The sequence below is a fragment of the Apodemus sylvaticus genome, chromosome 22 (assembly GCF_947179515.1).
Source record: "Apodemus sylvaticus chromosome 22, mApoSyl1.1, whole genome shotgun sequence".
NCBI classification, from domain to species: Eukaryota; Metazoa; Chordata; class Mammalia; order Rodentia; family Muridae; genus Apodemus; species Apodemus sylvaticus.
The window spans coordinates 47242692-47269415 of NC_067493.1; the positions used below are offsets into that span (position 1 = coordinate 47242692).

The 26724-nt window shown below is 56.5% G+C and overlaps 1 protein-coding gene across 1 annotated transcript in view; it reads left to right on the top strand.

Moving 5' to 3' along the window:
• The window catches only part of Cux2 (cut like homeobox 2), an 83994-nt gene that overhangs the window by 53744 nt on the left and 3526 nt on the right, over positions 1-26724 (top strand). The window contains exons 5-21 of the mRNA XM_052167642.1: positions 2382-2516; positions 3116-3236; positions 4155-4231; positions 4982-5048; positions 6184-6232; positions 9377-9481; positions 11561-11752; positions 11895-11953; positions 12744-12792; positions 12888-12987; positions 13772-14416; positions 14989-15090; positions 18872-19632; positions 20105-20270; positions 21443-21712; positions 23406-23594; positions 24508-24781. Coding sequence (XP_052023602.1) covers positions 2382-2516; positions 3116-3236; positions 4155-4231; positions 4982-5048; positions 6184-6232; positions 9377-9481; positions 11561-11752; positions 11895-11953; positions 12744-12792; positions 12888-12987; positions 13772-14416; positions 14989-15090; positions 18872-19632; positions 20105-20270; positions 21443-21712; positions 23406-23594; positions 24508-24781 — 3361 coding nt within the window. The remainder of the gene's footprint in view (positions 1-2381; positions 2517-3115; positions 3237-4154; positions 4232-4981; positions 5049-6183; positions 6233-9376; positions 9482-11560; positions 11753-11894; positions 11954-12743; positions 12793-12887; positions 12988-13771; positions 14417-14988; positions 15091-18871; positions 19633-20104; positions 20271-21442; positions 21713-23405; positions 23595-24507; positions 24782-26724) is intronic.

Genomic DNA, 26724 nt, shown 5'->3' on the forward strand with positions numbered 1-26724 from the left:
GGGGAGGCGTAATGGCACACCCCACTGAGCAGGCCCGGCCTAATGACAGGCGGCCGGCGGGGGTGGGGCGCTGACAGAGGGGAACCACTGCCAAGTCCCACACACCTGCTCACCTCGGTACTGGCGACCCACATCCAGCCTCCCTGCCACCTAGGCTAACGGGAGACAGAAGAACGACCCAAGGGGCCACCTTGTTCCGGCCAGAACCGAAGGCAGGCGAAGACGCCCCCATGCAGGCGCGGCCCAAATCTTTCTGCCAAGCAAAAATATATCAGGCTGGGCTTTGTCAGGGCTCCAGCCAGGCTCAGGATGAAGGGAGAGGTGAGGCTGGGTGGGATCCCAGCATCCTTTGCAGGTCAATAAGGGATAAGGAGATGGACTTACAGACAGATGAGGCTGGCCGTCGTGGACCTACAAAGGTGCACAGGGTCTGTGTTTGAAGATGAATGCAATGTGGAGGCCTTCCTGGAGGAGGTGGTGTTTGAACCACTGGGAAGGGTGGGGAGCATGTTTTCTCGGGCGCTCCCCTGCACAGCCTCTGAGGTCAGGACTGGGGTATCCTGAAGAAGGAATAGTTAGGGCTTCCGTATGTTCTGGGGTCTGGAGGGCTGTGTTGACCATTTCCTCTGTGCCTCATCTCACACACACACACACACACACACACACACACACACACACACACACACGGGTGCTGCCATCTTTGGTAAGGCACAGAGAGGAACAGCTGCTTGTCAAAGTTGCACAGGAATCCTAAGAATGAGGTGGCAGAGCGCATAGGAGAGGGGCTCCGGGGGCTGAGAAGGAACTGAGGCCTCAGGACCTATGTGGTCCAGGGCATCCCCGTTAGCATCGCGTGCACCCACTGAGGCTGTGCTTGCACCCAGCGTCACACCACCAGACTCTCTGAGCCTCAGTTTTTTCCACAGGACAATGGGTTGGTTTTGTCCTGTGGAGGCCAATCCTGTGCTGGGATCCATCACCTGCAAGGTGTCTTTCCCCTGCGCTTCTTGAGTGCGGTGTGTAAGACGGTGAGGCTGGCCGAGGCTTCCATCCTGGTGTGGGGTTTCCTCTACTTAAGTGGGACGTGTCACACAGCCCACGGTGCGTGCGCCCAGGGGTGAAGGCTTTACTGGATGTAGGGAGTGAGGGGAGGCCACACGGTCAGTTTGATGAGCCCAAGGGGCCGGGTCCCACCAGGCAGGGGCGCCCTCCCTCAGCCTACCCCCCCCCCCAGCAGTCCCACTGCCTCTGTGTCCCTGGGCTCGTGGTCACTGTGTGGGGCCTCTGTGGGTCTACCATAACAGTACATGTCAGTCTATGCCAATTGAGGCACTGTGGGGCTGGCGCAGGGGGCGGGGGCGGTCCCTTGTAGTCACGTCCGGGAGCATGGCAGTAGGCAGGCATGGGGCTGGAGAAAGGGCTGAGAGCTTCACATCTTAACCCATGTACAGCAGACAGAGAATAAGACGGGGTCTGGCATCTGGGCGTGGTGGTGCACCCTGGCAGATCTCTGAGTTCAAGGCCAGACTAGACTACATAGTAAGTTCCAGAACTACAGAGAGAGGCCCTGTCTCCAAACGATAGATGGATGATGGATGGATGGATGGACAGATGGATGGATGGATGGATGGACGGATGGACGCACAGACAGACAGACGAGGACGATTGAGCCTAGCATGGGCTTTAGAAACCTCAAAGCCCTGTTGAAAGAAACCCACCCCTGTTAACACACCTCCTCAACAGGACCACACCTCCTCAATAGGACCACACCTCCTCAACAGGACCACACCTCCTCAACAGGACCACACCTCCTCAACAGGACCACACCTCCTCAACAGGACCACACCTCCTCAATAGGACCACACCTCCTCAACAGGACCACACCTCCTCAACAAGGCCACACCTCCTCAACAAGGCCACACCTCCTCAACAGGGCCACACCCCCTAATCCTTCCCAAACATTTCCACCAACTGGAAGCCAAGCATTCAACCGTATGAGCCTCTGTGGGTCATTCCCATTCAGACCACCACAGGCGGCTCAGCGTGTATGCTCTTGCAGAGGACCCAAGCTAGCCTTCCAGCAGCCTGAAGACGGCCCACAACCACCTGTAACCCCAACTCCAGGGGTCCTGACAACTTTGACCTCTGAAGCCACCTGCACTCATGTGCATGCACACACACACACACACACACACACACACACAGAGTTAAAATTTTTTAATCTTTAAAATAAATTTAAAAAGAAAAAGTGTTGTCTGCTTTCTGCAGCTGTTACAGTGGCTCCAGGTGGCTCGCTCCTACAGACTGTCCCCCCAGCTTTCTGTGGAAGGGTGTCTTAGCCTCCCCCACATCCTCCTACCCCTTTCTCTGTCTCCTCGCAGACCCTGTCCCGTCGTTTGAGGTGGCGCGGACTCTAGACGACAGACTGCAGCGTCCCGGCTTCGACCCCAGTGGGCAAGGCCTACAAGACGTGCACATCTCGTGGAAGAGGTGCCCAGAGCCACCCAGCGCCAGAGGTACTGATGCTGCCACCACAGGATGTTGGGGACAAACATAGACGTCAGAGCTGCAGCCAGACCTGAGCAGCCTTTGGGGTGAGGGGGAGGATCTGGGCTTTGCTGCCTCGGGTGACACAAGGCCACAGATGCTGCAGTCTCAGGCCCTATCGCCTTGAACACACTACATCCGGTCAAAGCCGTGCTAACCACCAGGACTGGACTTTCTGTTACTTGGGAGGCTGAGACCAAAGGACCTTGAGCTGAGGACCAGCCTGAGCTACATAGACTCCCCCTCCCCACCCCGATCAATCACTAATTAGGAAGATGCCCCACAGGCTCGCCTACAGTCCTATATTATAGAACATTTTTTTCAACCGAGACTCCAGAGTCCTCTCAGACTCCAGCCTGTGTCAAGTTGACATAAAAAAAAACGAGGCGGCACACTTTGTGAGCCTGCCAGCCTGCAGGCCTCCTGTGAGGTCCCCGCCTCCCCCACCCCCACCCCCACCCCCACCCCACTCTCTCTAATGGTAAACTGAGGAGCTGATCCCAGGGGTCCAGGCAGGCCTCTGCCTGCAGCATCTGGGTAATGAGTGTGGTCCTCCTGTCTTCCGCAGAGCAGGACGAGGGGGCGTGTCCCACCGGGCACACGCCAGCCAGCGCCAACTACCTGCCAGGTCCCCAGGACACCCTCGTGACAGACACCTTGCTGCAGAAGAATGAGGCCGAGAGACAGAAGTGAGGAGGGGGCGGGGCAGGTTGCCCAGTCACGGGTGGGAGGGAGATGGGAAAGGGTGAGGGGCTCTGAGGCTGGCCATACAACGCTCAGCTCACTCTTCAAACCTCAGTTGCCCTGTCAGGGGAATGGGTATGTTCATCAGCCTTATCCAGAAGAAAGACAGAGCAGGATTTTGGTGGTGGTGGTGGTTTAGGTTTAGGTTTTTTTTTTTTTTTTTTTTTTACATGTCTTAAGACACCTATCTGGGGTCACGGGGTCCTGGAGCTCTTGTCCACGGTGGAAGTAACAGAACCCAAGCATGGCTCCAGGTCTCTGGGAACACCACTGCTTTCCTTACCTTGGGCTTAAGATTGTGAGAGGGTTACACCAGGCCCACCGGCCTCATCAAGGGCCTTCCCCTTGAGGCGTGAGTGGGTGGTAGCCACCGGTCTCACCCAGAGCAGAGAGTCGGCCAGCGTCTAAGCTAGCACACAGTGGAGCTGGGGAAGGACCAGCAATGAAGACAAGAGTGCCACAAAATCCAGCAAGAGCGGGGAGACCCGATGGGGTGTGGTCTTCCCCATGGGGAGGGTGGGTAAAGTCCTCAGTCTGTGAGACTCTGGCCGAGGGGAGAGGCCGGGCAAAGGCCCTGAGGTAGGAGCCAGCCTGGAGCAGCCAGGAGGTGAGGTTAGCCAGAGAGGAGTTAGGGAGCCATGAGGGGCCGGAAGTAATATCTGGGTTCAGGGGTTCATTTCCTGTTAGGAAAGAGGCAGTTAGCCCACAAGGGCCCCTGAGCATCCGAACTCCCGCCACAGGCACGGGAATAAAACCAGGGAGGCTTTGGGGGCGACATGGCAGGCCCCACGACACCCACGTGGCGGGGCCAGGCAGGTCCCAGCACGCAGCCTGAGCAGCCAGCCCTGTGTCTGTCTCTCCAGGGGCCTCCAAGAAGTCCACATCACCTTGGCAACCAGGCTGGGGCAGGCAGAGGAGAAAATCAAGGTGTTACATTCAGGTATGACCCCCTGGTGGTGGCGGCCCTCAAGTGGCTTCGAGCCAATGGTGTGGGGCTGGGGGTGGGGGTGGCCAGTGAAACAATGAACTTGAGGACATAGACCTGCTGTGCCCAAAGACAGAGGGAAGTAAGAAACGGGGTCAGAAGCTGGGACGGAGCCGAATGGGGCGAATCTTGGACAGTTGCCTGCACTAATGTCATGGAGGCCGTGTCAGAGGTGGTGGCTAGGACATCTGGTAGGGCCAGACTGTCAGGAAGGTGGCGACTGCCCTGGGCCACCTGTCAAACTTGTGAGTGTAACTGGCAGGAAGCTGAGGCAGGAGGATTAAGGCTAGCCTGAGCGACCTGGTGTGTTCTACACCAAGCCTTAGCCACGCTGTGAAACTGTCCCTAAAAACCAAACCAAACAAACAATAAAAGTGGGATGTTTTTGAGAAATCAACTCCCGGCTTTGTCAGCATGGGCGGCCTCATGGTGGGTTGAGGGGCCGCCCCCCAGGCCTGCCCTGCCAGTGGACAGCCCCACAGCCTCTGCTCTCTGCAGTCCCCTGCCTCAGACAGGAGGGTCCCCCAGCTTGCCAGGTCTTCAGCCCCTCCCCTCACCCACTGAGACTGCCTCCCAGCTTGGGGGAGGGGCAGGGTAGGACTGAGGGAGAGGGGTGGGGCTGAGGGAGAGGGGTGGGGCTGAGGTATGGGGGAGGGGGGCGGGACCACCCAGCTGCCCCCCTCACACAGCCTTCACTCCTCCCAGCGCTAAAGGCCACCCAGACCGAGCTGCTGGAGCTGAGGAGGAAGTACGATGAAGAGGCTGCCTCCAAGTGAGTGAGCTGGGGACGCCTCCTCCCTCAATCTGTCCCACACAGGCCGCCTCCTTCTGACTGTCTGAGCAACTCCCGCTCCTCAGCCCCAGCCATGCACCTGACCCATCTTCCCTTTCTACTCACACACCGGAGTCACTCCTGACCCCTGACCCCTGACCCCTGACCTCTGGTTCTACCAGGTGCCCTAGACGTTCCTCAGCTTCCCAGCACAACCAGTGGAGGCCAAGTGACAGCATCTAAATGACTCAGAGTGCAATCACTTCTTCAGGTTTAAGACATCACTCACTTCATAAACACTTATTGAGCACCTACTGTTTATCTGGTGCTGTGCTGTGACCCTGGGGGTTGGGGGAGGGGACATGAACTCTTTGCCCTGTTTTTAAAGCAGACGCAGGCAGTAGTGGCTATGATGAATCCACTCACAGACACTACTGAGCGCGTACTGTATGTGGGCACTGTGCAGAGAGAGGCAGGGGCGGCCCGGGCCGGCAGTCTCAGTGCCTCGGAAGTGCACCTCGGGCGGTACAGACATATGTGCCAGCAAAGGCTTCGAGGATGCACAAAGCAAGGGTGTGGCCGGTAGTGTCCCCCAGGTCCCAGGGTCCCAGCAAGCAAGGCAGACCTGTCCCAAGCTCCCAGTATCAGTCTGGAGGAAATGGTAGACAAGCGAGCCCCTTAGGGAATCACAGCAGGAGCCTTGTAGGAGCCGATCTTAGAGGGAAGGGCACTCACTCACTAGGGGTGAGGTGAGAGAAAGCCCCGGTTGTAGAGCCCCTGAGATTGGGCCCTGGGCTGCCTTTAAGAAGAGCTTTGTGTGAGCCCAGCTGGTGGTGGTACACGCCTTTAATCCCAGCATTTAGGAGGCAGAGGCAGGCGGATTTCTGAATTCAAGGCCAGCCTGGTCTACAGAGTGAGTTCCAGGGCAGCCAGGGCTACACAGAGAAACCCTGTCTCAGAAAAAGAGAGGGAGAGGAATTTTGAGGCCCAGTTCCCAGTTCCCGGCCGGCCGTCAGTGTGTTTGTCCACCCGGTGTGGTTTCCCTCTGGGGAGTGTGGAGGGCAGCTTCCATGGCAGAGATGACTAGTGTGGAAGCTGCCAGCCTCCCTCAGGGCGCCTTTCCTCTGTGTCTCAGGGCCGACGAGGTCGGCTTGATCATGACGAACCTGGAGAAGGCCAACCAGGTGAGCAGTGAGTCTCCTGTGGGTGGGGGTGGGGTGGGAGTAGGGCTGAGGGGGGAGTGGGGCACCCAGTCCAGGGCTGGGTTCGGGGTATTTGGACCCAAGCTCTCTGGCCTTACCAGGCTCCCTATCATGCCACATCTGAGGAAGAGCACAGGAAGGGCCTACAACCCCTTATTACTGAGTTGTTGTTATTAATATTATCATCATCCTGTCCGCCTGTAGGTATAGAGATAGCCCAAGATCAGCAGGCCAGTCCTTTGGCAAGACACACTGCCATTTTGCAGGAGGCCCTGGGGCAGAGTCCCTCAGAGCAAAGGCCCTCGGGCTAGTCTCTGTAGCACCGTACTGGCTGCCGATACCTCTTGAGCCCCTGCTCTGGCCCACATGGGAGCCATGACCACCCAGGAGAGGCGGGGCCAGGGCGGTGGTGATAGTGACTTCCCAGGTTTCTGCTCCTAAGGTTGGTTGGAATTTGTTTGTTTTGAGCAGGATCTGCTGTATCTCAGGCTGGTCTTTAACTTCCAGCGAAGCTGAGGGTGACCTTGAACTCCCTGATCCTCCTGTCTTCACCTCCCAAGTGCTGGGATTACAGGGGTGTGCCACCACATCCTGTTTATATAAACTGTGTTGCTGATTGGAACCCCAGGGTTCCTTCATGAGGAGCAAATGCTACCAACGGAGCCGCTCCACCAGCCAGCTCCTGTGTCATGCAGGCAGTGTTTGCTGCTTTGTGTGTTCTTCTTCCTTCCGCCCTTTTCCACCCTTTTCTCTCTTTAACCCCTAAGACTAAATAGGAGAGGGAAGAGGCCGGAAAGGAAGGGGCCGGCGTTCTTGTGAGCCTACTTCCTTCCGATTAGAGGTGTAGAATTCCTTGGAATAAGTTTGATCTTCACCATCAGGATATTGTCTTAGTCAGGGTTTCTATTCCTGCACAAAACATCAGGACCAAGAAGCAAGTTGGGGAGGAAAGGGTTTATTGAGCGTACACTTCCACACTGCAGTTCATCACTAAAGGAAGTCAGGACTGGAACTCAAGCAGGTCAGGAAGCAGGAGCTGATGCAGAGGCCATGGAGGGATGTTTCTTACTAGCTTGCTTCCCCTGGCTTGCTCAGCCTGCTCTCTTATAGAACCCAAGACTACTTGCCCAGGGATGGCACTACCCACAAGGGGCCCTCCCCGCTTGATCACTAATTGAGAAAATGCCCCACAGCTGGATCTCATGGAGGCACTTCCCCAACTGAAGCTCCTTTCTCTGTGATAGCCCCAGCCTGTGTCAAGTTGACACACAAAACCAGCCAGTACAGATATCTAATTTCTTCTTTGCACACGACAACTGAACAAATTTTGGCCAACAGCAAACAACCAATAAGCCACCCTACTTCTCTGGGCTGTAGCAGTATATGTCCTCTGAAAAGAACCCAGAATTCCAAAAATCACACAATCACAGAAACTAGCTGCAGTTGGCAAAATCACGCCCCTGCTAGAGCAGGAGGCAAATCACAGTCAGCTGCTGTGCACAGTCTGAAGCAGCTCATATCCCGCACCTGGGGTCAAAACGAAAACATGTTCTTATAATATTTCTGTATTTTTAAAGGAAGCCAAAAAATGCCAAAAATTGTCACTACAGACCCCCTCATTTATATCAGTAGCATAGCATTTTCAGTGGTTTTGGTTCTTTGAGGGAGGGTCTCACTGTAGCCCTGGCTGGCCTGGAACTTGATATGTAGAGCAGGCTAGCCTTGAACTCGCAGAGCCCCGCCTGCCTCTGGCTCCCTCTGGGACTAAAAGCACCGCTATTGCCCAGCACTATCTTATACTTTTAAATAGGTAATTCACTCACATAGGCCAAGATTGGAAAAGCTGAGTCAGGGCAGACCCAAGGCAGTGCCCCTTGCCCCAGACACACGTCTGACCAATTTCTTGGCCCCCCTCCAGGGATGTCCATTCGTTTACAAACCAACCAGTAAACCCTCACGGGCTCCACCCGCCTCTGGTGGATGTCTGTCCTGTTCCCACCGGCACACATTCACCTGATCCAGGACAGCAGGTTCTGCTTCACACTGCAGCAAATATGTAAATAAGTACTTCAGCTCTGCTCGAACCACATTTTGTGTGCCAAAGAGGCAGCTTCGCAACAGCCGCAGGAAAACCTGTGCACTGTGTCCATGAGTGTACATGCCTGCGTGTGTCAATAAAGCTTTATTTATAAGAACAGTGAGTGGGTTATAGATTGCTGAGTCCAAGCTAGCAGACCACTGTAGATGACTGTTTATAGTTAATCCTACCTTTTCCCACTCCCAACTAACACCTTTACCTCAGGCAGACACCACCTCACGTGTGCAGAAGCTGATGGGTGGGCCCAGTTCCCCCCAAATGGGATTACTAGGCATGGAGTCTGTGCCTTCAGGACATGCAAACTGATCCTACTTTTGCAGGGTGCAAAATGATGAGGCCAGTGCCGTGTGGCCACACCCACAGTGGGAGGTGTCTTGGCCAGTGACATGGGCTTGAGACGAGATCATAGCCAGAAGTGGTGGCACAAACCTGTGGTAGAGACAGGAGGGCCAGGAAATCAAGATTATCCTCAGCTACATAGCAAGTTCAAAGCCAGCCCAACCATAGAAGACCCTGGAATAAATAACCAAGTAAATCTGTTTTTAAGCCCTACCACAGATTGGCAGTGTGCCATGCCCTCCCTTTGAGCATTAGGGCCTCCTCTGGCAGTTTTTTTTAATACCGCCATTCTGTAAAAGGGAAACTGAGGCCTTAGAAAGCCAAGGGACTCACGCAGAGGCCATGACAGCCGGTCAACTGGGACCACCTCTGCAGACCCCACGGCCCTCTCATGTACAGTCTGGGTCCAAAGCCTAAGAACGGACACAAGCCTGTGCATGAGCCAAAACCTCCCAGGGACAGGAGCATTCCTCCCCGGCCTGGCGGAAGGGATGGTCTCACTCTTAGAGCCTCACTTAGAGCCATCCGGCGCAGCCTCTGTTCAGTTGCACCATCTCACCAGGAAAGGTGAGCTGAGACAGCTGTCTTCCTCGGCACCCACCCTGGGGCTCAGTGGCAGGACTTCCCGGGTCCCAGCCTGCCTGCAGTCGGGGCCGTGGGAACCTAGATCCCGCTCTTCTCTTCCCCAGCGAGCGGAGGCTGCCCAGCGGGAGGTGGACAGCCTGCGGGAGCAGCTGGCGTCGGTCAACAGCTCCATTCGCCTGGCTTGCTGTTCCCCCCAGGGACCCAGTGGGGTAAGGATGTACCAGGGATGTGGGGGAGGCAGAGGGAAAGACTGGGGAAGCCCGTGTCTCTGCACCTAGGGAAAGGTGGGTGTCACCGCGTGGGCCGAAGTGGATGTGAGCAGGGATGCGTGGTCTTCTCAGCATGCAACAGGATTTGGACAACGGGGTGTTGTGAGTGGTGGTGACCACCAGGGGGTGCTGTCGAACACTGGTCTCAGTGCTTGGTGGTCCCTTGGGACCTTTCAGCCCTGACCAGGGACTGTAAGAAGGTTTGTATTTCAGCCCTTAAGTCCTAAAACTTACAGGTGACTCCAGTGGGACCTGCCCCTTCTGCCAGCCACGTGCTATAAAGAGCCAGTCCCCGCTACTAACCCCCGAAGTCCCTAAATGAAATCAATCCATCTTTCTCCTTTTTCCTGGCCAGCACCTCCTAGGGTCCTTAGCCTGTCTAAGGACTTTAATCACAACCCACCGTTCTGCCCATGTGTCTTTCTTGTACACCATCAGCCTCCTTTTCGGGGTTCTGCACCCCCAGATGGTTGGAGTCACAATTCCTTACTTAATCACAAGTGGCAGGTGTGGCTTCCGCTTTCCTTAGCATTCGGACACTGACGTCACAGCACTCACTTAGACTGTATATTGGACAGTGTTTCAACCTGTAGGGGTAACTGCGTGCCTGTGCGGCTTCAATGGCCGAAAAGTTCTTCACTGTGTGTGTGTGTGTGTGTGTGTGTACACGTGTGAGGATCCAGGAAGGTAAATGTGATTGTGTCCCAAGAGAGTGTCTTCAATGATTTGCCAGGTGATTGTACCACAGAGGCCTGTCTGGGGAGACAGGGAGCTTTGACCACCTGGGGAGGAGTCGCCGTGTTTCTTAATTAACCCCCCGAGGAACCTGCAAATGGCTAAGCAGCCAGGCTGGAATCCAGACTGGTTTGGGAGGCAGTTTTTCTGAGCACCACAGTAGCACTTGATGCTAATTAATTTAATGTATTAATGGCATCCGCTTCCTGTTTTAATTGGCATTTATCTCCAAGGAAGAAAGCTGGATTAGCAGTGCTGGGCTTGTTGTTGTGTGTAAAGAGGTTTTTTTTTCACCCTGAGTACATCTTAGACTGGGTAAGGGGCCTGAGAGGGGCCTGACCAAGGTCCCACAGACAGCAGCCTGCACCTTGTCATGGAACAAGGGCTGGGGGGCAGTTTCCAAGACCCTAGGCGGGTGACAGGCATGGAACAGATCAGGGGATGCCTGATGGCGGCTGGCTGAGGTGTGGCTGCCCTGGCCCTGAGGGTCAGTGGTTCCCGGGATGGGTCATTTCCCTTGGTGGCGGACCCAGCACCCCAAACCTATTTTGGAATCGCCTTTGCTACAGTTCCTTCCCACTTTTACTTTGGTGTGTGTGTGTGTGTGTGTGTGTGTGTGTGTGCATATACATGTATATACACACATGCTACATACATGTCTCCGAGTGTTCCCGTGCATATTGAAGCGAGGGAACAGCCTTGGATGCTGTCCCTCTGCGCCCGAGGCTGTCCACCTCATTTTCTGATGGGATTTCTCACTGACGTGGGTTAGCCTAGGCTCACCAGGGAACTCCAGGGAACCAACTGCCTCTGCTTCCCAGCAGCGCTGGGCTTATACGTGTAGGCAGCCACGCCCAGCTTTTTCCAGAGACCAAATTCAGGCCCCTACTTTACCAACAGACGCTTCTTTTTTTTTTCTAGGTTTTGCTTTTTTATTTGGGGGGTTTATTTTGTTTATTTTATTTTGTTTTGTGGTTGTGTTTGTTTGTTTGTTTGTTTGTTTGTTTGAGGCAAAGTCTCACTGTGTAGCTCAGACTGACCTGGAACTTGTGGTCATCCTCCTGCCTTTGACTCCAGAGTGCAGAGGTTTTTTTTTTACCAGCACAGCCAGCCATGGCTGTACTTCTGACAACAAAAGTCTTGAATGAAGCACGGTCTCTGTCCGGTCCGGGGGAACCATGCAGGCCTCACACCACGTTCCCTTCCGCCTGAGGTCCCGGGACAGGAGCACGTCGAGGCTCAGCCCCTCCAAGCCACTCACGCAGAGCCCTCTTTTGTCCCCAGGAGAAGGTGAGCTTCTCCCTGTGCTCGGGGCCCCGGCTGGAGGCCGCACTGGCCTCCAAGGACCGAGAGATCCTGAGGCTGCTGAAGGACGCGCAGCAGCTGCGCCACTCCCTGCAGGAGCTGGAGGAGGTCTCGGCCAACCAGATCGCTGACCTGGAGCGGCAGCTGGCGGCCAAGTCCGAGGCCATAGAGGCAGGTTCCCGGGGTGGCAGGGGCGCGGTGGGCTGGGAGCAGGGGGGGAGGGGGAGCGGGGCGGGGACGGAGTGCGTGGGGGAGGGGAGGGGGAGGGACGGGCGGGGGAGGGGCGGCCTCATTAGACCCTTTTGTCTTCCAGAAACTCCAAGAAAAGCTGGAGGCCCAGGCTGACTATGAAGAGATCAAAACAGAGCTGAGGTGCCATGCTCCCAGGATTCCTAGCGCAGGGGCTGCCCACCCCTCCTCCCCTCCTGTGACCTCCTGTGACGTGAGGCCACTTTAGTTCTCAGTGTGCATCTCCCAGGCAGATCCAATGTTGGCATTTTGGAACTTTCTGGCAAAATATATATATATATATATATATTTGATAGTTTCTACCAATGTCCAACTAAAACCACAAGGCAGGGTGGCTCAATGGCAGAGGACACGGGTGGTGTGCCAAAGGCCCGGGGTTCCTTCCCTGGAACCACAGAGGAAGGGAGAGAAAGGGTGGAGGATGGGAGGGAGATGGAGAAAGGGCGGGAAGAGGAGACAAAGGGAGGAGCTGATTGGTGGTGCTGGACACCTATAATCCCAGCACTTGGGGAGGCAGAGGCAGGAGGATCAGGAATTCAAGGCTAGCCTCCACTACATAATGAGTTCGAGGCTAGCCTGGACTACATGAGACCACGTGTAAAATGAAATATAGAAAAGAAAAAAAAAAAAAAGAAAGGCAAGTATGGCTTGGTGTGGTGGTGGGGTACAGCAGAGGCGGGTGGATCTCTGTGAGTTTGAAGCCAGCCTGGTCTACAAAGTGAGTTCCAGGATAGCCAGGGCTACACAGAGAAACTCTGTCTGGAGGGGGATGGGCAAGAAGTGTGGTATGAGCCCCCAGACTCAAGGTCACCTGGGAAGAGTCTGAAGCGGTGAAGGCATGGGTGGCAGCCCACTTGGGCGTCTCCTGCTGCTGGGACCTGCTGACCTCGGGCCCCTCCGTTTTCTCCGGCAGCATCCTGAGAGCCATGAAGCTGGCCTCCAGCGCCTGCAGCCTCCCACAGGTAAGATCCCCGCTGCTGCCCTGTCCCCCAAAGCTGGCTGCCCCCCCCCCAGCCTGCACCAACCTGCTCCTTAGCCTGGCGTCCCCTCCCCTCAGGCGCTGGCCAAGCCTGAGGACCCGCTGCTCATGGCCAAGGACGCCTTCTTCCCCACACAGAAGTTCCTGCTGGAGAAGCCCGCACTGCTGGCCAGCCCTGGTAGGGCACGAGAAACACCCCCAAGGGGCACCTGGTCCGAGGGCTTGGCAGAGATTCCCCCGGACTTTTTCATGCCCCAGGGTCACTGCCATCCATGAGTTAGAAGAATCCAGACCAGGGACGTAGACTGAGCACCTGCTGGGTGGTGCATCCCGTAGTCAGGGGCGCAGGTAGACCCAGGGTCCCAGTGGCTTCCCTGGACCCTGGCTCCAGCTGGATCCTGGAGCCTTAATAAGAACTCAGGAGACAGGAAGGGGAGGTGTCTATACCCCACCCTATAGCCAACCCCCCGGGCACGGCCCACAGCTTAAAACTGCCCTTCTTCCCACGAGTGGCTCAGTGGCCTTGTAGCCTTGGGACCCTCACCAAGATGACAGGCTCATTTCTTGTCTCTTAAATGGGAAGCGCTGGTGGGCTGCGTGAGTAGGCACGGGGTGGGGGGCATTGGACCCCTGGGGTGACCGTGAGTCAATTCCTGCTTGCTAGGGTAATGTTCCCAGGGGGTCCCACAAACTAGCATTTGAAGGGGGTCCGAGGAGGTGGGGATCGGGAATGGAGGGAAAACGGCAAACGTGGGTATTCACGGCCTCTGAGGCCTATAGCCTTTCCCTCATCCTGTCCCCCCCACATCACATTTCCCCGTCCCTGCTCTCTCCCTCACCCCACTGTCTCCCTCTAACCATCTCTCTTGCACATCCCTCCCCTCCGTCGCCATTGGCCTCCGCACCTCGGTCTGTCTGTCTGTCTGTCTGTCTGCCTGTGCATCCCCCACCCCGTGTTCTAGAGGAGGACCCCTCGGAGGATGATTCTGTCAAGGGATCACTGGGCACGGAGCCCCCCTACCCGCCTCAGCTTCCGCCTCCCCCAGGCCCGGAAGACCCGCTGTCCCCGAGCCCCGCGCAGCCCCTGCTGGGCCCCGGCCTGGGTCCTGATGGACCAAGGACTTTCTCGCTGTCCCCCTTCTCCAGCCTGGCACCGGGGGAGAGGCTCCCTGGGGACCCACTGCTGCCCAAGCACCTGATGGGCCCAGCCGCCTTCAAAGGGGAACCGGGCAACCTGCTGGTGTTCCCACCCGCCTTCTACGGCGGTGCCAAGCCTCCAGCGGCTCCCGCCGCCTCCGTGCCCGGCCCCGAGCCCCCCGGGGCGCCGGAGCCTGTGGACGGGGCTGGGCCCGAGGAGGAACAGCTGGACACGGCTGAGATCGCCTTCCAGGTGAAGGAGCAACTGCTGAAGCACAACATTGGCCAGCGCGTGTTCGGCCACTACGTGCTGGGACTGTCGCAGGGCTCGGTGAGTGAGATCCTGGCGCGGCCCAAGCCTTGGCGCAAACTCACGGTGAAGGGCAAGGAGCCCTTCATCAAGATGAAGCAGTTCCTGTCGGACGAGCAGAATGTGCTGGCCCTGCGCACCATCCAGGTGAAGCAGCGAGGTGAGCCGCGGAGGCGCCCCACCGCCATCCCGAGCCGTGGGCGAGCCGCGGTGGCTGAGCCACCGCCCTGCGCCTCGGTTTCCCCGTTTGGGGATGGGGAAGACTCGTGACCTTGCCTCCTCCTGTACCGGGCCACCCCTCCCCTCACTCTGCGGCCCTTTCTGGACGGCTCTGGTCCTAGGTTAAGCCCGTTCCTCAGTTTCCCCCCTGTCAGCCCCTGGGGGGAGGGGCTAAAAGGTCCCAGAGCGCTGACCACCACACCTGGAGAGGCCGGACTGCTTCAGAAGCGTCTGCTGTGGCCATAATCACCCTGGTCCATTACTGTTGAGTCGGGGGTCCTGTTCCTGTCAACGCGGCTCAGCGCTAACCACTGACCTAGCATGCACCAGGGGCCGTAGTTCTAGCCCCAGCCCCAAAGCTGAAGTCACTACACCACCTGCCATCTGTCACCCACCCCCACCCCCACCCCCACCCCAGGACAATTTGCTCCATAGCCTCTTGCCCACCTCCAGGGCCTGACCCCGCCCCCTGCAGGCCCCGCCCCACAGCCACCACCCTCGTGCCTCCCCCAGGCAGCATCACCCCGAGAATCCGCACACCCGAGACGGGTTCAGACGACGCCATCAAGAGTATCCTGGAGCAGGCCAAGAAGGAGATTGAGTCTCAGAAGGGAGGTAAGTATGGCGTCTGTCAGCCGGTGACCCTCGCCCCTTGGCTGCACCACCTCTGTGAGCCCAGGAGGACCTGCCTGGAGCACAAACACCACTGCTGGGTGTCTCCCGTGTCTCACTGTGGCCCCCATGACAAAATCTCAGTTCAGCAAGACATCCAGGTCCAGGGTCTTCACACCCCACACCTCTCCCAGGGCTCTGTTGGTCCCAGCGCACTACTGGACCCTGAGACTTTCCCCTTACCCAGGACATCTAGCCAAGGCCCACTCTCTTATGCGTCACCTCCTCCAGGAAGCCCCCCACCCTATCCTGACGAGCTGGTGTGCATCCCGCTTGTGACCTACAGTACCGAATAGTAGATAGCGGGGGCTGGCCACAAATCCTGGTTCAGCTGTGTGGCCTTGTACTGGTGACTTGGCCTCTCGGTGTTCCCTCTTCTCATCTTTAAGACAGGGATGATATTAGCTCTCCTTTCTGAAGGCTGTGCGGGTGGGGATTTAATGCGAGGTCAGTGCTCACCAACCAGGGGTGGGTACACAGAGGATGGTGCACAGAGCCGTAGAGTCAAAACCTCCTTCTCTGTTGTGATCCCACAGTCGATGGCTCTGGCTGTGTGGCTGTCCCTGCCACTGGCTTGGCAGTTTTCTGTGGCCAGGCTCAAGTTGCACTTTCACCTTGCAGTGTAGACCTTGGGCTGCCTGGGATCCTGGGATGCTGGGCTCAGGTCTCCCACCCCACTGTGCGGTGTCTGCTGCCCCCTGCTGGTGGATCAACGCAGGTGTTCCAGTTGCAAAGACCTATGGGGACTTGGGAGACACCCCCCAACCCTGTCCCTGGGAGAGACCACAGCAGAGGGGACATACCCAGCAGGAGTTTACACTGCCCTACCAGCTAACCCTCCGAGCCAGTCATGATTTTTGTTGTTGTTGTTGTTGTTTTTGGTTTCTTGGATTTGGTTTTCTCCATATAGCCCTGGGTGTCCTGGAACTCACTCTGTAGACCAGGCTGGCCTCGAACTCAGAAATCCGCCTGCCTCTGCGTCCTAGAGTTCTAGGATTACAGGCGGGCGCCGCCACCACCCGGTTTGTGTTGCTTTGCCTGTCCCGGAACTTTCTCTGTAGACCAGACTGGCCTTGAACTCAAAGAGATCTATCAGCCTTACTCTTCCTGGGACACCTTAGCCTCCCGGTTGCTGGGGTTAAAGGTGTGCACCACCACTGCTAGGCTCCTACTGAATGCTAGTCAGGGGCTACAGCTGTAAGTGAGGCCTGGCATTCAATTACACAGACCCTGGGTGCCTGACGTCCACAGTGCTTCCCTCCAACACCTCCCCCCAGGGCCAAAATCAGACGGGGGAAGGGTTAAAGTCAGCGGGATGTTCACACTAAGTACTAAGCTGCAAGGGTGGCCACACCCCCTCCATTCCCACCCCCATATGCTCCAAACAGTTGCGAAAGCCAAGTACTGGGCACTAGCCATCCCTGGAGATGCAGTGCGCATGCGTGGCTGACTGCCAACCTCGGGCACATACTTGACAGAAGCCAAGGAAATGTCCAGGGTGGGCATGGGCGGGCATTTATACAAACTGCTCATAACGGTAGGCTAGTCAGTGGTGGTGGTGGTGGTGGCGGCGGCCTTTTCTCCCGGCACTCGGGAGGCAGAGACAGGTGGATCCCCGAGTTCGAGGCCAGCCTGGTCTAAAGAGGGAGTTCTAGGACAGCCAGAGCTACTCGGAGAAACCCTGTCTCAGAAAAACTAGGAAATGAACAACAAAACCAGTGATAGGCTGGAAATGACCTAAGTGTCCAGTGGGGGGATTGGGTAGGAAGCAGGTGTGACCCCCTCAGTGACCCATGTGGCCCTAAACTCCGAGCTTGCTTTAGTTTGGTCGTCTTTTGTGATGCTGGGCTTGAGTCCTGCGCCTCCCTCGTTCCAAGCTCCACCCCTGGGCTCCGGTCCCCAGTCCTTAATAAAAAACAGCTTGTATTTCGAGACAGGAGCTCACAGGCTGGGCAGGCTGGCCTTGAACTCCTGCTTTAGCCTTCCGAGTGGCTGAGGCAGGCCTACCCAGGAGGCCTAGGCCCAGCTGGAAGAGGGGAGCCTCAATTTGGGGCGAAATTACACGATGTGAAATTAACAAATGTTTCTAGTACACACGGGCCAGAGGAAGACATCGGAGTGGCTCTGAGGCAGGGTTTTTTTTTTTTTTTTTTTACTGACCCTGGGCCTGGGCTGACTTCAATCACTCTTGTTATATCACTTCCAGAGCATTCTCACGCCCCTGAAGAGACAAGCCTATCTCCATACGCACCCGTTCCCCAGTTCAGTCTCCCCAGCCTGGTGCTGGACTTTGAAGTCATGTGACCGGCATTTCCGGGGTTGTCATCCTGTGCTATCCTCCCTTAAATGTTTTCCCAGTTCCCAGCTTCCATCCACTGCTGGGTTTCTTTAAGTAACTCAGTACTGTTCTATTGTTTTTAGTTTGAAAAACAACAACAACAACCACAACAAAACGAAAACAAAACATTATTCTAGTGGCTGTGTGGTGGTCCCCAGGATGGAGGCTACACAGGAGGATCATGGAGGAAGGCCATGGCGACCTGCCTGGCTCAGTAGTCTGAGAACACTGCTTAGGAGAGGCAGCCTCTAGTCACACTCTCATCAATTGCTGTCCTGAGACACGGCCTGGGTTTGGCATCCTGCTTATTACACATCACCCTTGTGTGAGCTTCTTGTTTTCTTTTTTTTTTTTCTTTTCTTTTTTTTTTTTTGTTTGTTTGTTTGTTTATTTGTTTTTTTCAAGACAGGGTTTCTCTGTATATCTCTGGCTGTCCTGGAACTCACTCTGTAGACCAGGCTGGCCTCGAACTCAGAAATCCGCCTGCCTCTGCCTCCCAGAGTGCTGGGATTACAGGCGTGCGCCACCACCACCCAGCGAGCTTCTTGTTTTCAATCGCTTATTCATAGAACCAACTGAGGCCCTGGGAATTATGGCCCGGACCCCAGAATCTGTGTGCCTCCGACCTGACACGCCCCTCCCCTCCCCTCCCTTTCTCTCCCCTCAGAGATAGCTGTCAACCTGGTTTCTTCCATTGATGAGATTTTCCTCTACACCCTCCTGTTTGGTTAGCTGGCTTGGTAGCTGTGGTGAAGCTGTGTTCTACGGCTGTGGAGTTAGGATTCTAGTGTAGCCACACCATTGTTGCTGTTGGTTAGTTGGTTGGTTTGTTTTGTCTTTTTGAGACAGTTTCTCTGTGTAGCCCTGGCTGGCCCAGACTCACTCTGTAGATCAGGCTGGCCTCGAACTCCCAGAGACCCGCCTGCCTCTGCCTCCTGATTGCTAGGGTTAAAAGCGCACCCGGCCTTGTTAACCACTGTTTTTTTTTCCCTTTGGGCGTTTGGGGTTCCGCTGCGGGTTTTTGCTATAGAATTCATGAGAGCATCTTTGAGTTACCGCCTCTTTCTTCACCTTGGACTCACACGGCTGGCTCGCGGCACGGCACGTGTAAAAAGCATGTTTTCTGTGGTTTTGGCTGTTTTTACACTGTCTTCTCTCCTTGTCCAATTTTTCCACATATACTAAGATCTTGCTATTAGCCTGATTTTTTTAATGCCTGCCTAACACTGCACCAGACAGACGGACAGACAGACAGACAGACCATGACTTACTTGAGCAGTCCTGCCATTGTAGAACACAGAGGTTGCCCCCACGTTTAGATGCGATAAACACGGACGCTATTTACAACTGTGTCCTGACAATGGGCCCCTGTCCACCCTATCAAAGGTGAATCCAAGAACTCCCCAGCCTCCGTGAGCATCCCCAATGGCACGGCCTCCTCCAGCACCTCGGAAGACGCCATCAAGAACATTCTGGAACAAGCCCGCCGCGAGATGCAAGCCCAGCAGCAGGCCCTGCTGGAGATGGAGTCGGGTCCCAGGGGCCGCTCCGTGCCTCCCTCTCCTCCGGAGCGGCCCTCGCCAGCCACCGCGAGCCAGAATGGGGCCTTGGCCTGCGTGAAGCAGGAAGATGGCGGCGGCAGTAGCAGTGCGCAGGCGTCGCTCGCGGTCCTGTCCCCCGCTGCCTTTGTGCAGCGGATCATCCGCAAGGTGAAGTCGGAGATCGGAGACGCCGGCTACTTTGACCACCACTGGGCATCAGACCGCGGTCTGCTCAGCCGTCCCTACGCCTCCGTGTCGCCCTCCCTCTCCTCCTCCTCCAGCTACTCGGGACAGCCCAATGGGCGAGCCTGGCCCCGTGGGGACGAGGCAACCATCGCCCCTGAGGACGAAGCAGCTATGGGCGAGGACGAGGCCCCCAGGGTCGGGGAACTCAAGTCCGAGGCCGGAGTCCCCGAGGTGGGCGGCGGACGACTGCCCTACTACCCAGCGTATGTGCCCCGCACACTCAAGCCCACCGTGCCTCCCCTGACGCCCGAGCAGTATGAACTGTACATGTACCGAGAGGTAGACACACTGGAGCTGACGCGCCAGGTCAAGGAGAAGCTAGCCAAGAACGGCATCTGCCAGCGCATCTTTGGAGAGAAGGTGTGGACCAGGGGGTACCCAGGAGCAAGGCCCACTGAGACCTTAGCCCTAAGACCTATAGACTGGAGGGGGACCCAGGTAGGAAGCCTCTCCTCTGGAGCCCAGTCAGGCATCTGTCCTCTGTCTAGCCATCCCTGGACACTGAGCCAGTTAACAGCCAGCCCCTGCCCTTTAGAGCCCTCCGTGGCTCCCATGGTCTAGCTGATGACAAGGATTCAGCCCAGCCCTTTCCAAAATGTCCCCAGCCATTGCCAGAAAATTAAATAGGAGAGGTACGAGAAAGGGTCAGAAAGCTAGATCTGGAAGAACAGACTTAAGCGGGAGGTTCAGGGTAGCATCCCGGAGGGGACCATAGGATGCCCTCAGGGTCAGGTGGGAGTTCTGAGAGAGAGCGCGGGTTCTGAAGGGTCTGGGAGGGGGAGGGGCCAGGAAGACTACTTATGGGATTTGCTGACCTACCTCCCACCTGCAGGTCCTGGGACTGTCTCAGGGCAGCGTGAGTGACATGCTGTCCCGGCCAAAGCCATGGAGCAAGCTGACACAGAAGGGCCGGGAGCCTTTCATCCGCATGCAGTTGTGGCTATCGGACCAGCTGGGCCAGGGCCAGGCCCCATCCCAGCAGCCCAGCGCTAGCCAGGGTGAGTGCCGGTACAGCGCCTGGGCTCTACCCCGAGTCAGTGGGCTTGCGTGCCCACCGCTGTACTCTCTGCATCCCAGACACCATTCAACTGCGGGCACCTGAACAGGGGTCCCTGACCCACACCCCCTTTTCCCTCTTCTGTTGTCTCTGGGAGGAAGTTTCCACAGAGGTGAGAAGGCCTACACCCAGACAGTTTAGAGCAGGTAGGACAAACACAGCCAGCAGAGCCCCGTGATGGAACTCGATCACACGCGCCAGCTCCCCAGAGACTCCATGCTGTTCCTCAGAATCTCTCTTAGCACAGGCCGGGCCAGTCTTGTGTTCATAGGTGACATCATGGGCAGGGTGGGGCCTGAACTTTGCAGAGCTAGAAACAGAGGCTCAGAGAGTTACCTGAAGTCACAGGGCCTGTATGCAGAACTGCTGCGGGCGGTCCTGTGAGTAAGTAACACTTATTTCAGAACACATGGCTTCAGGCGGGATGGTCCACCCTGCCCCAGAGACCACAAAGGGGCAACGATTCCAGCCAAGGGTTGCTAACCCAAATCTGTAAAATGGTGATCTGGAGAAGCCATACCTCAAGTCACAGAAATGAGCCAGCCGGGTTACAAAGGACAAGAGTGTCGGGTGACAGAATTGCAGGTCCCACCTTAGCAACGACTGGAGTTCCCTTTCCATTTGTGGCTACAAAACCGGGATAGGCTGATGGTAGACAGACAGACGGACGGACAGACGGACAGACAGACAGACAGGCAAAACAAACGGCAGACACACATCAGTCAGAGACCGATAGGCAAGAGAGGTGACAGGAGGCAGCGAGGGAGGCCAGACAGGTGGTAGACAGGCAAGCAGCATTCTGGGGGCAGAGGCAGGAGGATTGTGAGTCCAAAGCCAGTGTTTGCCGTGTATGGGGGCCCATATCTCAGAATGAAAGTTTTGAGAGGAGTTGAACCGTCATTCTGTGGTAGAGTGTGCTTTCCTGGGATAGCAAGGACCTGGCTCAATGCCCAGTATCACCAAAAGAGGAAGGGCTATGTCACCATGAAGACCCTGGGCAGTGCCTTCCGGGGCGCACTGTGGTGGCTACGGGTGCCTTGGTACCAGCCTCCGCTCTGACAAGCCATCCTGCCCAGTGGCAGTGACCGCTCGCTCGCTGTCTCTCCCCTGCAGCCAGTCCCACCGAGCTGACGTCCTCCCCATCACCTCCCCCAAGCCCCACGGAGCCTGAAAAGACTTCCCAGGAGCCTCTGGGCCTGTCTCTGGAAAGCAGCAAAGAGAATCAGCAGCCCGAGGGCCGGGCCGGCTCCTCCGCGGGTGGGAAGCCCCTCACAGGCGGCCAGGCTACGGGAGGCATCCAGGAGATGGTGGCCATGTCCCCAGAGCTGGACACATACTCCATCACCAAGAGAGTCAAGGAGGTCCTCACGGACAACAACCTAGGTACACGGTGGGGGAGGGGGCCTGCGGCCCTCAGCTAGCCCTTCTGAGCTAGGAGCACAGCTGGACTGTCCCAGTAACTCGGGGACAGCTGGAGGTGCCAGCCAGCCCTGAGCACGAAGGACCACACGTTAGGCACATGGCTCTGACCGGGAACCCCTGCTGAGGGGCACAGCCTGGCTCTCAAAACCATTCTGCAGGGGCCTTAAGGAGCTTCTGCCACTTCAGCAGTGATGTTTACCCCTGTGACCAAGTGCTGCGATCTTGGGGAGCCAGCGAGCAGGGTAGCATGTCCCTTCTCTGGTTTGTGCATTCCTCTGAGTCACAGACGCACGTCAGCTCTGCCCCCAACCAGGGATGCAAACCCAGCAGCTGTCACTACGATTTCAGCATTATCCAAAAATACCAGACGGGAGCTGGGCTCTGTGCTCATGCAGTAATCCTAGCACTTAGAAGGCTGAGGCAGGAGGATTGCCACAAGTTTGAAGCCTGTCTAGGCTATGGCATGAGACCTTTTCTCAAAAACAAACAAACAAAACAACAATACCTCAAGTTAAAAGTCAGTAAGATAAACTCAGCGAATGGCTTCAGTTTGAATCCCCAGCAATGTTTTTTTTGGTTTTTGGTTTGTTTTTTTTTTTTTGAGACAGGGTTTCTCTGTGTAGCCCTGGCTGTCCTGGAACTCACTCTGTAGACCAGGCTGGCCTCGAACTCAGAAATCCACCTGCCTCTGCCTCCCAAGTGCTGGGATTAAAGGCATGCGCCACCACGGCCTGGCAGCCAGCAATGTTAAAAGCCAGGCATGGAGGCTGGAAAGATGCTTCAGCAGTTAGGGGCACTGCCTGCTCTTCCAGAGGACCGGAGTTCAAGTCCCAGCACCCACATGGCTAGCTCATACCCATCTATAACTCTAGTTCTTGGGGATCCGATGCACTCATATGACCTAGTAGGGCACCAGGAGATGTAGACAGATCTGGACAGGCAGAACACCGAGACACACACAAGAGAAAAACCACAAAAACAGCCGGGCATGATGGTCCACATCTGTAACTCAGTGTATAGAGGCAGGGAGAAGAGACAGGCAGGTCCCTGGCCATCAGGAAGCAGGCAGCTCCAGGTCTCCAAACACTGAAGTTCAGAGTGTAATCAAGGAAGACATCAAGGTTGACCTCTGGCTCCCTGTGTGGGCGGCTGGAGCCAGGTGTATCTGGAATCCCGCCCCGGAGAGCCTGGGGCAGGAAGATGGCAAGCTTGAGGTTAGTCTCAGCTACATCACAACACACAAATCAAAAGCTAAAGAGGAGCAGTGGGGTAGCCTAGAGCATACCCAGCCTGCTCGGGATGCATGGGTAACCTGCCACCTTCACCATCTAAGAGTCAAGAGCCCACCTGGTGCCCTTGGGCAGGTGTCCTAGTCTGGTCTCGAGGGGACAGATTGCTGGATCATAAGTTAGACACGTTTGAGATTCAGATTGAATCCTTGCGGGGCAGGGAGCAGGACACAACAGGACAGGGTGTCTGCTGGCAGTTTGCTGGGGAGAGAGAGCAGTTCCTGTGTTCCTGTCCAGTGCCGGCCCTCCCCGGGCTCTTGTGCACACAGAGTCCTGGGCCCACTGCTCCGGCCACTCCTCTGACTCTCCCGAGCGTGGGTCTCTGTGCTGGTCTGGGGTGACTGTTCCTTCTGCCCTGTCCGCAGGGCAGCGGTTGTTCGGTGAGAGCATCCTGGGACTGACACAGGGCTCCGTGTCAGACCTGTTGTCGAGGCCCAAGCCCTGGCACAAGCTGAGCCTGAAGGGCCGGGAGCCCTTCGTGCGCATGCAGCTGTGGCTGAGCGACCCCCACAACGTGGAGAAGCTCCGGGACATGAAAAAGCTGGAGAAGAAAGGTGAGAGTCAGCGTGGGGGGGATGGGTTGCCAACTGGCAGCAGTCCAGACGCTGCACACCGCCCCAGCCCCCCTCTCAGGCCGGCCTGCTCCCCAGCCTCTGCAGTAGAGAGCAGGCCCACTGTGCAAGAGACCAGGGTCCCAGGAGTTCCTTCAAAGGCTCGCTCCCCAAGGGCTTGCACTTACTTAGCAAATCATTCACAAAACCATGGGTTCATTCCCTCAGCCCTGCCTAAAGTAGCCATGGCAATGCACCCCTGGGATCCCAGCACCACCCAGGAGGCAGAGACCAGAAGTTCTGCATTATTCCAGGCTACATAGTGAGTTCAAGGCCAGCCTGGGCTGTGTGAGACCCTGTGTCAAACAACCCAAAACGAGCTACACCTCCAGGGACCTGAAGACTCCCCCCCCCAGACCCCACTCCTCAAAGGTCCCAACTCCTCCTCTCAGTAGCGCTCAGCTGGGACTAAGCCTTCACCTCGGGGCCTCTGAAGAACCTTCTAGATCTAAACCACAGCAGACCTCTGTGGATCTTTTGTAATTGTGAAGATACCATGTATCTTACACAGAGTGGGTTCATTCAAATTAGCCCCGCACGCAGCAAACTGTTCTGAAACTTAGTGGCCCCTCTGACCGTCTTGGTGGCCACAGCGTGCCCCAGTTTGAGTGTTCCCCACCTATAAGCACCCTTCATGGCCTCCGAAGTGGCTGCGCTCAAGGAACCCCAGCAGGCCTCACAGGCAACAGGGGACACGCAGGGGACAGGCCCCCACATCTCTGGAGCATGAGAACAGGGAATGGGAGTCAGGCACAGAGAGCTCTGAAGGCCAGCTGGCCACTGTCCCTGCTGTGCGCAAGCAAGCAGGCCCGTGGGATGGCGGCGGCCCCTCAGTTCTCCCCCTCCCTCTCCTCAGCCTATCTGAAGCGCCGCTACGGCCTCATCAGCACAGGCTCGGACAGTGAGTCACCGGCAGCGCACTCCGAGTGCTCCAGCCCGTGTCTGCAGCCACAGGAGTTGAGCCTCATGCAGGCCAAGAAGCCACGTGTGGTGCTGGCACCGGCCGAGAAGGAGGCTCTGCGGAAGGCCTACCAGCTGGAGCCCTACCCCTCGCAGCAGACCATAGAGCTGCTCTCCTTCCAGCTCAACCTCAAGACCAACACCGTCATCAACTGGTTCCACAACTACAGGTAGCCTGGCGGGGCCCAGAGGGCCGCGGGGACATGAGAGCCACAGGACGGCCCCTGAGGGTGGTTCTATCCTGGGGAGGGGGAAGGGTTTTGCTGGACCACGGCGCACCCCCTAGTCAGTGTCCACAGGATGCATTTGTAAACACGTGTGATTCTGTCAGTCCCACTCCATGCAGTGGCCTCTAGGAAGGCCTGAGGCGCCTCCAGCTGGAGCTGAGAGGAAACACCTGTCTACCACAGCAGGCCTCAGGCATGGAGGAAACCCCATGCTCAGCTCCGTTCTTTCTTTTCTTTTTTTTTAAAGATTCACTTATTTATTTTATGCATATGAGTACACCACCATTGCTGTCTTCAGACACACCAGAGGAGGGCGTCAGACCCCATTACAGATGGTCCTGAGCCACCATGTGGTTGCTGGGAATTGAACTCAGGACCTCTGGAAGAACAGTTAGTGCTCTAACCGCTGAGCCATCTCTCCAGTCCACGGAGCTCCTTTCTTAAGCCTTTCCGTTCTCCAGGGCAGTTCTCAGAGGTCCCAAGTGCTGTGGCTTTTGCGAGGCCACAGAGGGCTCCCCGAACCTTGGCCAGGACCCCATGAAGGAGGCTTGGAGATTTCAGAGGTCACCTCTGAAGCCCTACCCACTTACTGAGCAAGAAGGGTCACCAGTGTCCGTGTGGCACTGTGGAAGAGCTAACCGTCATTGACCTCTCAGAGTCTCATGATGAGTCCACAGGATGAGCCATGTCACCCCTGCCTCTCCCCCCAGCACCAAGTCAGTCAGAAGCAGCGTGGGGGTGGGCTGCCTTCAGCAGCGCTTTCTCCCCATGCAGACCCAGACCGTAGCGCGATAGGCGACGTGGGCCCTAACAGCTCTCTCTCCTCCCCAAGTGATCGTGGGGACAGTGGGGACATGGACTCTGTTTCCCATTGCTCTAGGAGCTGAGCATTCCTTCACCATCAGTGTTCGCTTAAAACCATTACCGACATGTGCACCATGCGCTGGGCTCCAGAGCCGCCCTCCCCGGGCCGCGCACACATTCCGAGCCGTGCACACTCTCTGAGCTGCACACACAGCCCGGGCCGCACACACACTCTTCGAGCAGAGTCCTTTCACCTCGGCCTGATTAATATGGCCAAAGAGGAGAGGGCTTAGGGGAGAGGGAGTCTTGCCTCTAGATGACGTGAATGAAGAAGAGATGCTTGAAGAACAAGTAAGAGTGCTCTCTGTGAGTTCGAGGCCAGCCTGGTCTACATGCTGCATTTCAAGCCAGCCTGGGTTGTATAATGAGACTGTGTCTCAAAAAAGAAAAGAGGAGAGAGAGAAAGACAGACAGACAGACATTCAGACAGACAGACAGGAAGGAAAGGAAGGAAGGAAGGAAGGAAAGAAAGAAACAAAAAAACAAAGAAAGAAAGAAGGGGCCGGGCGTGGTGGCACACGCCTGTAATCCCAGCACTTGGGAGGCAGAGGCAGGTGGATTTCTGAGTTTGAGGCCAGCCTGGTCTACAGAGTGAGTTCCAGGACAGCCAGAGCTACACAGAGAAACCCTGTCTCGAAAAAAAAATAATAAATTAAAAAAAAAAAAGAAGAAGAAGAAGAAGAGAGAGGAAGGAAGGAAGGAAGGAAATCAGGCTGGCCATAAACATGGCCCTGGGGTCATCCTAACCACAGGAAAGAAGGTTGGGGGTGGGGACGGGGCGGGGCGGACACACACCCACACACACACCCCTGTGATCCCAGAGTCGGGTAGGAAGAGGCAGGAGGCTTCTGGGCTCCCCGGCCAGTGGGTTCAGCCAATGGGAGTGCCGGGGTCTCTCACTGAGGGTCTGACTGTCTCAAAAGCTGAGGTAAAGAGCTTGACTGAGAAAGCCTCCCGATGCCGACCTCTGACCTCCATGCCCCACCCCCAACACAGTTAAGAGGAAATAAGGTATATGAGGA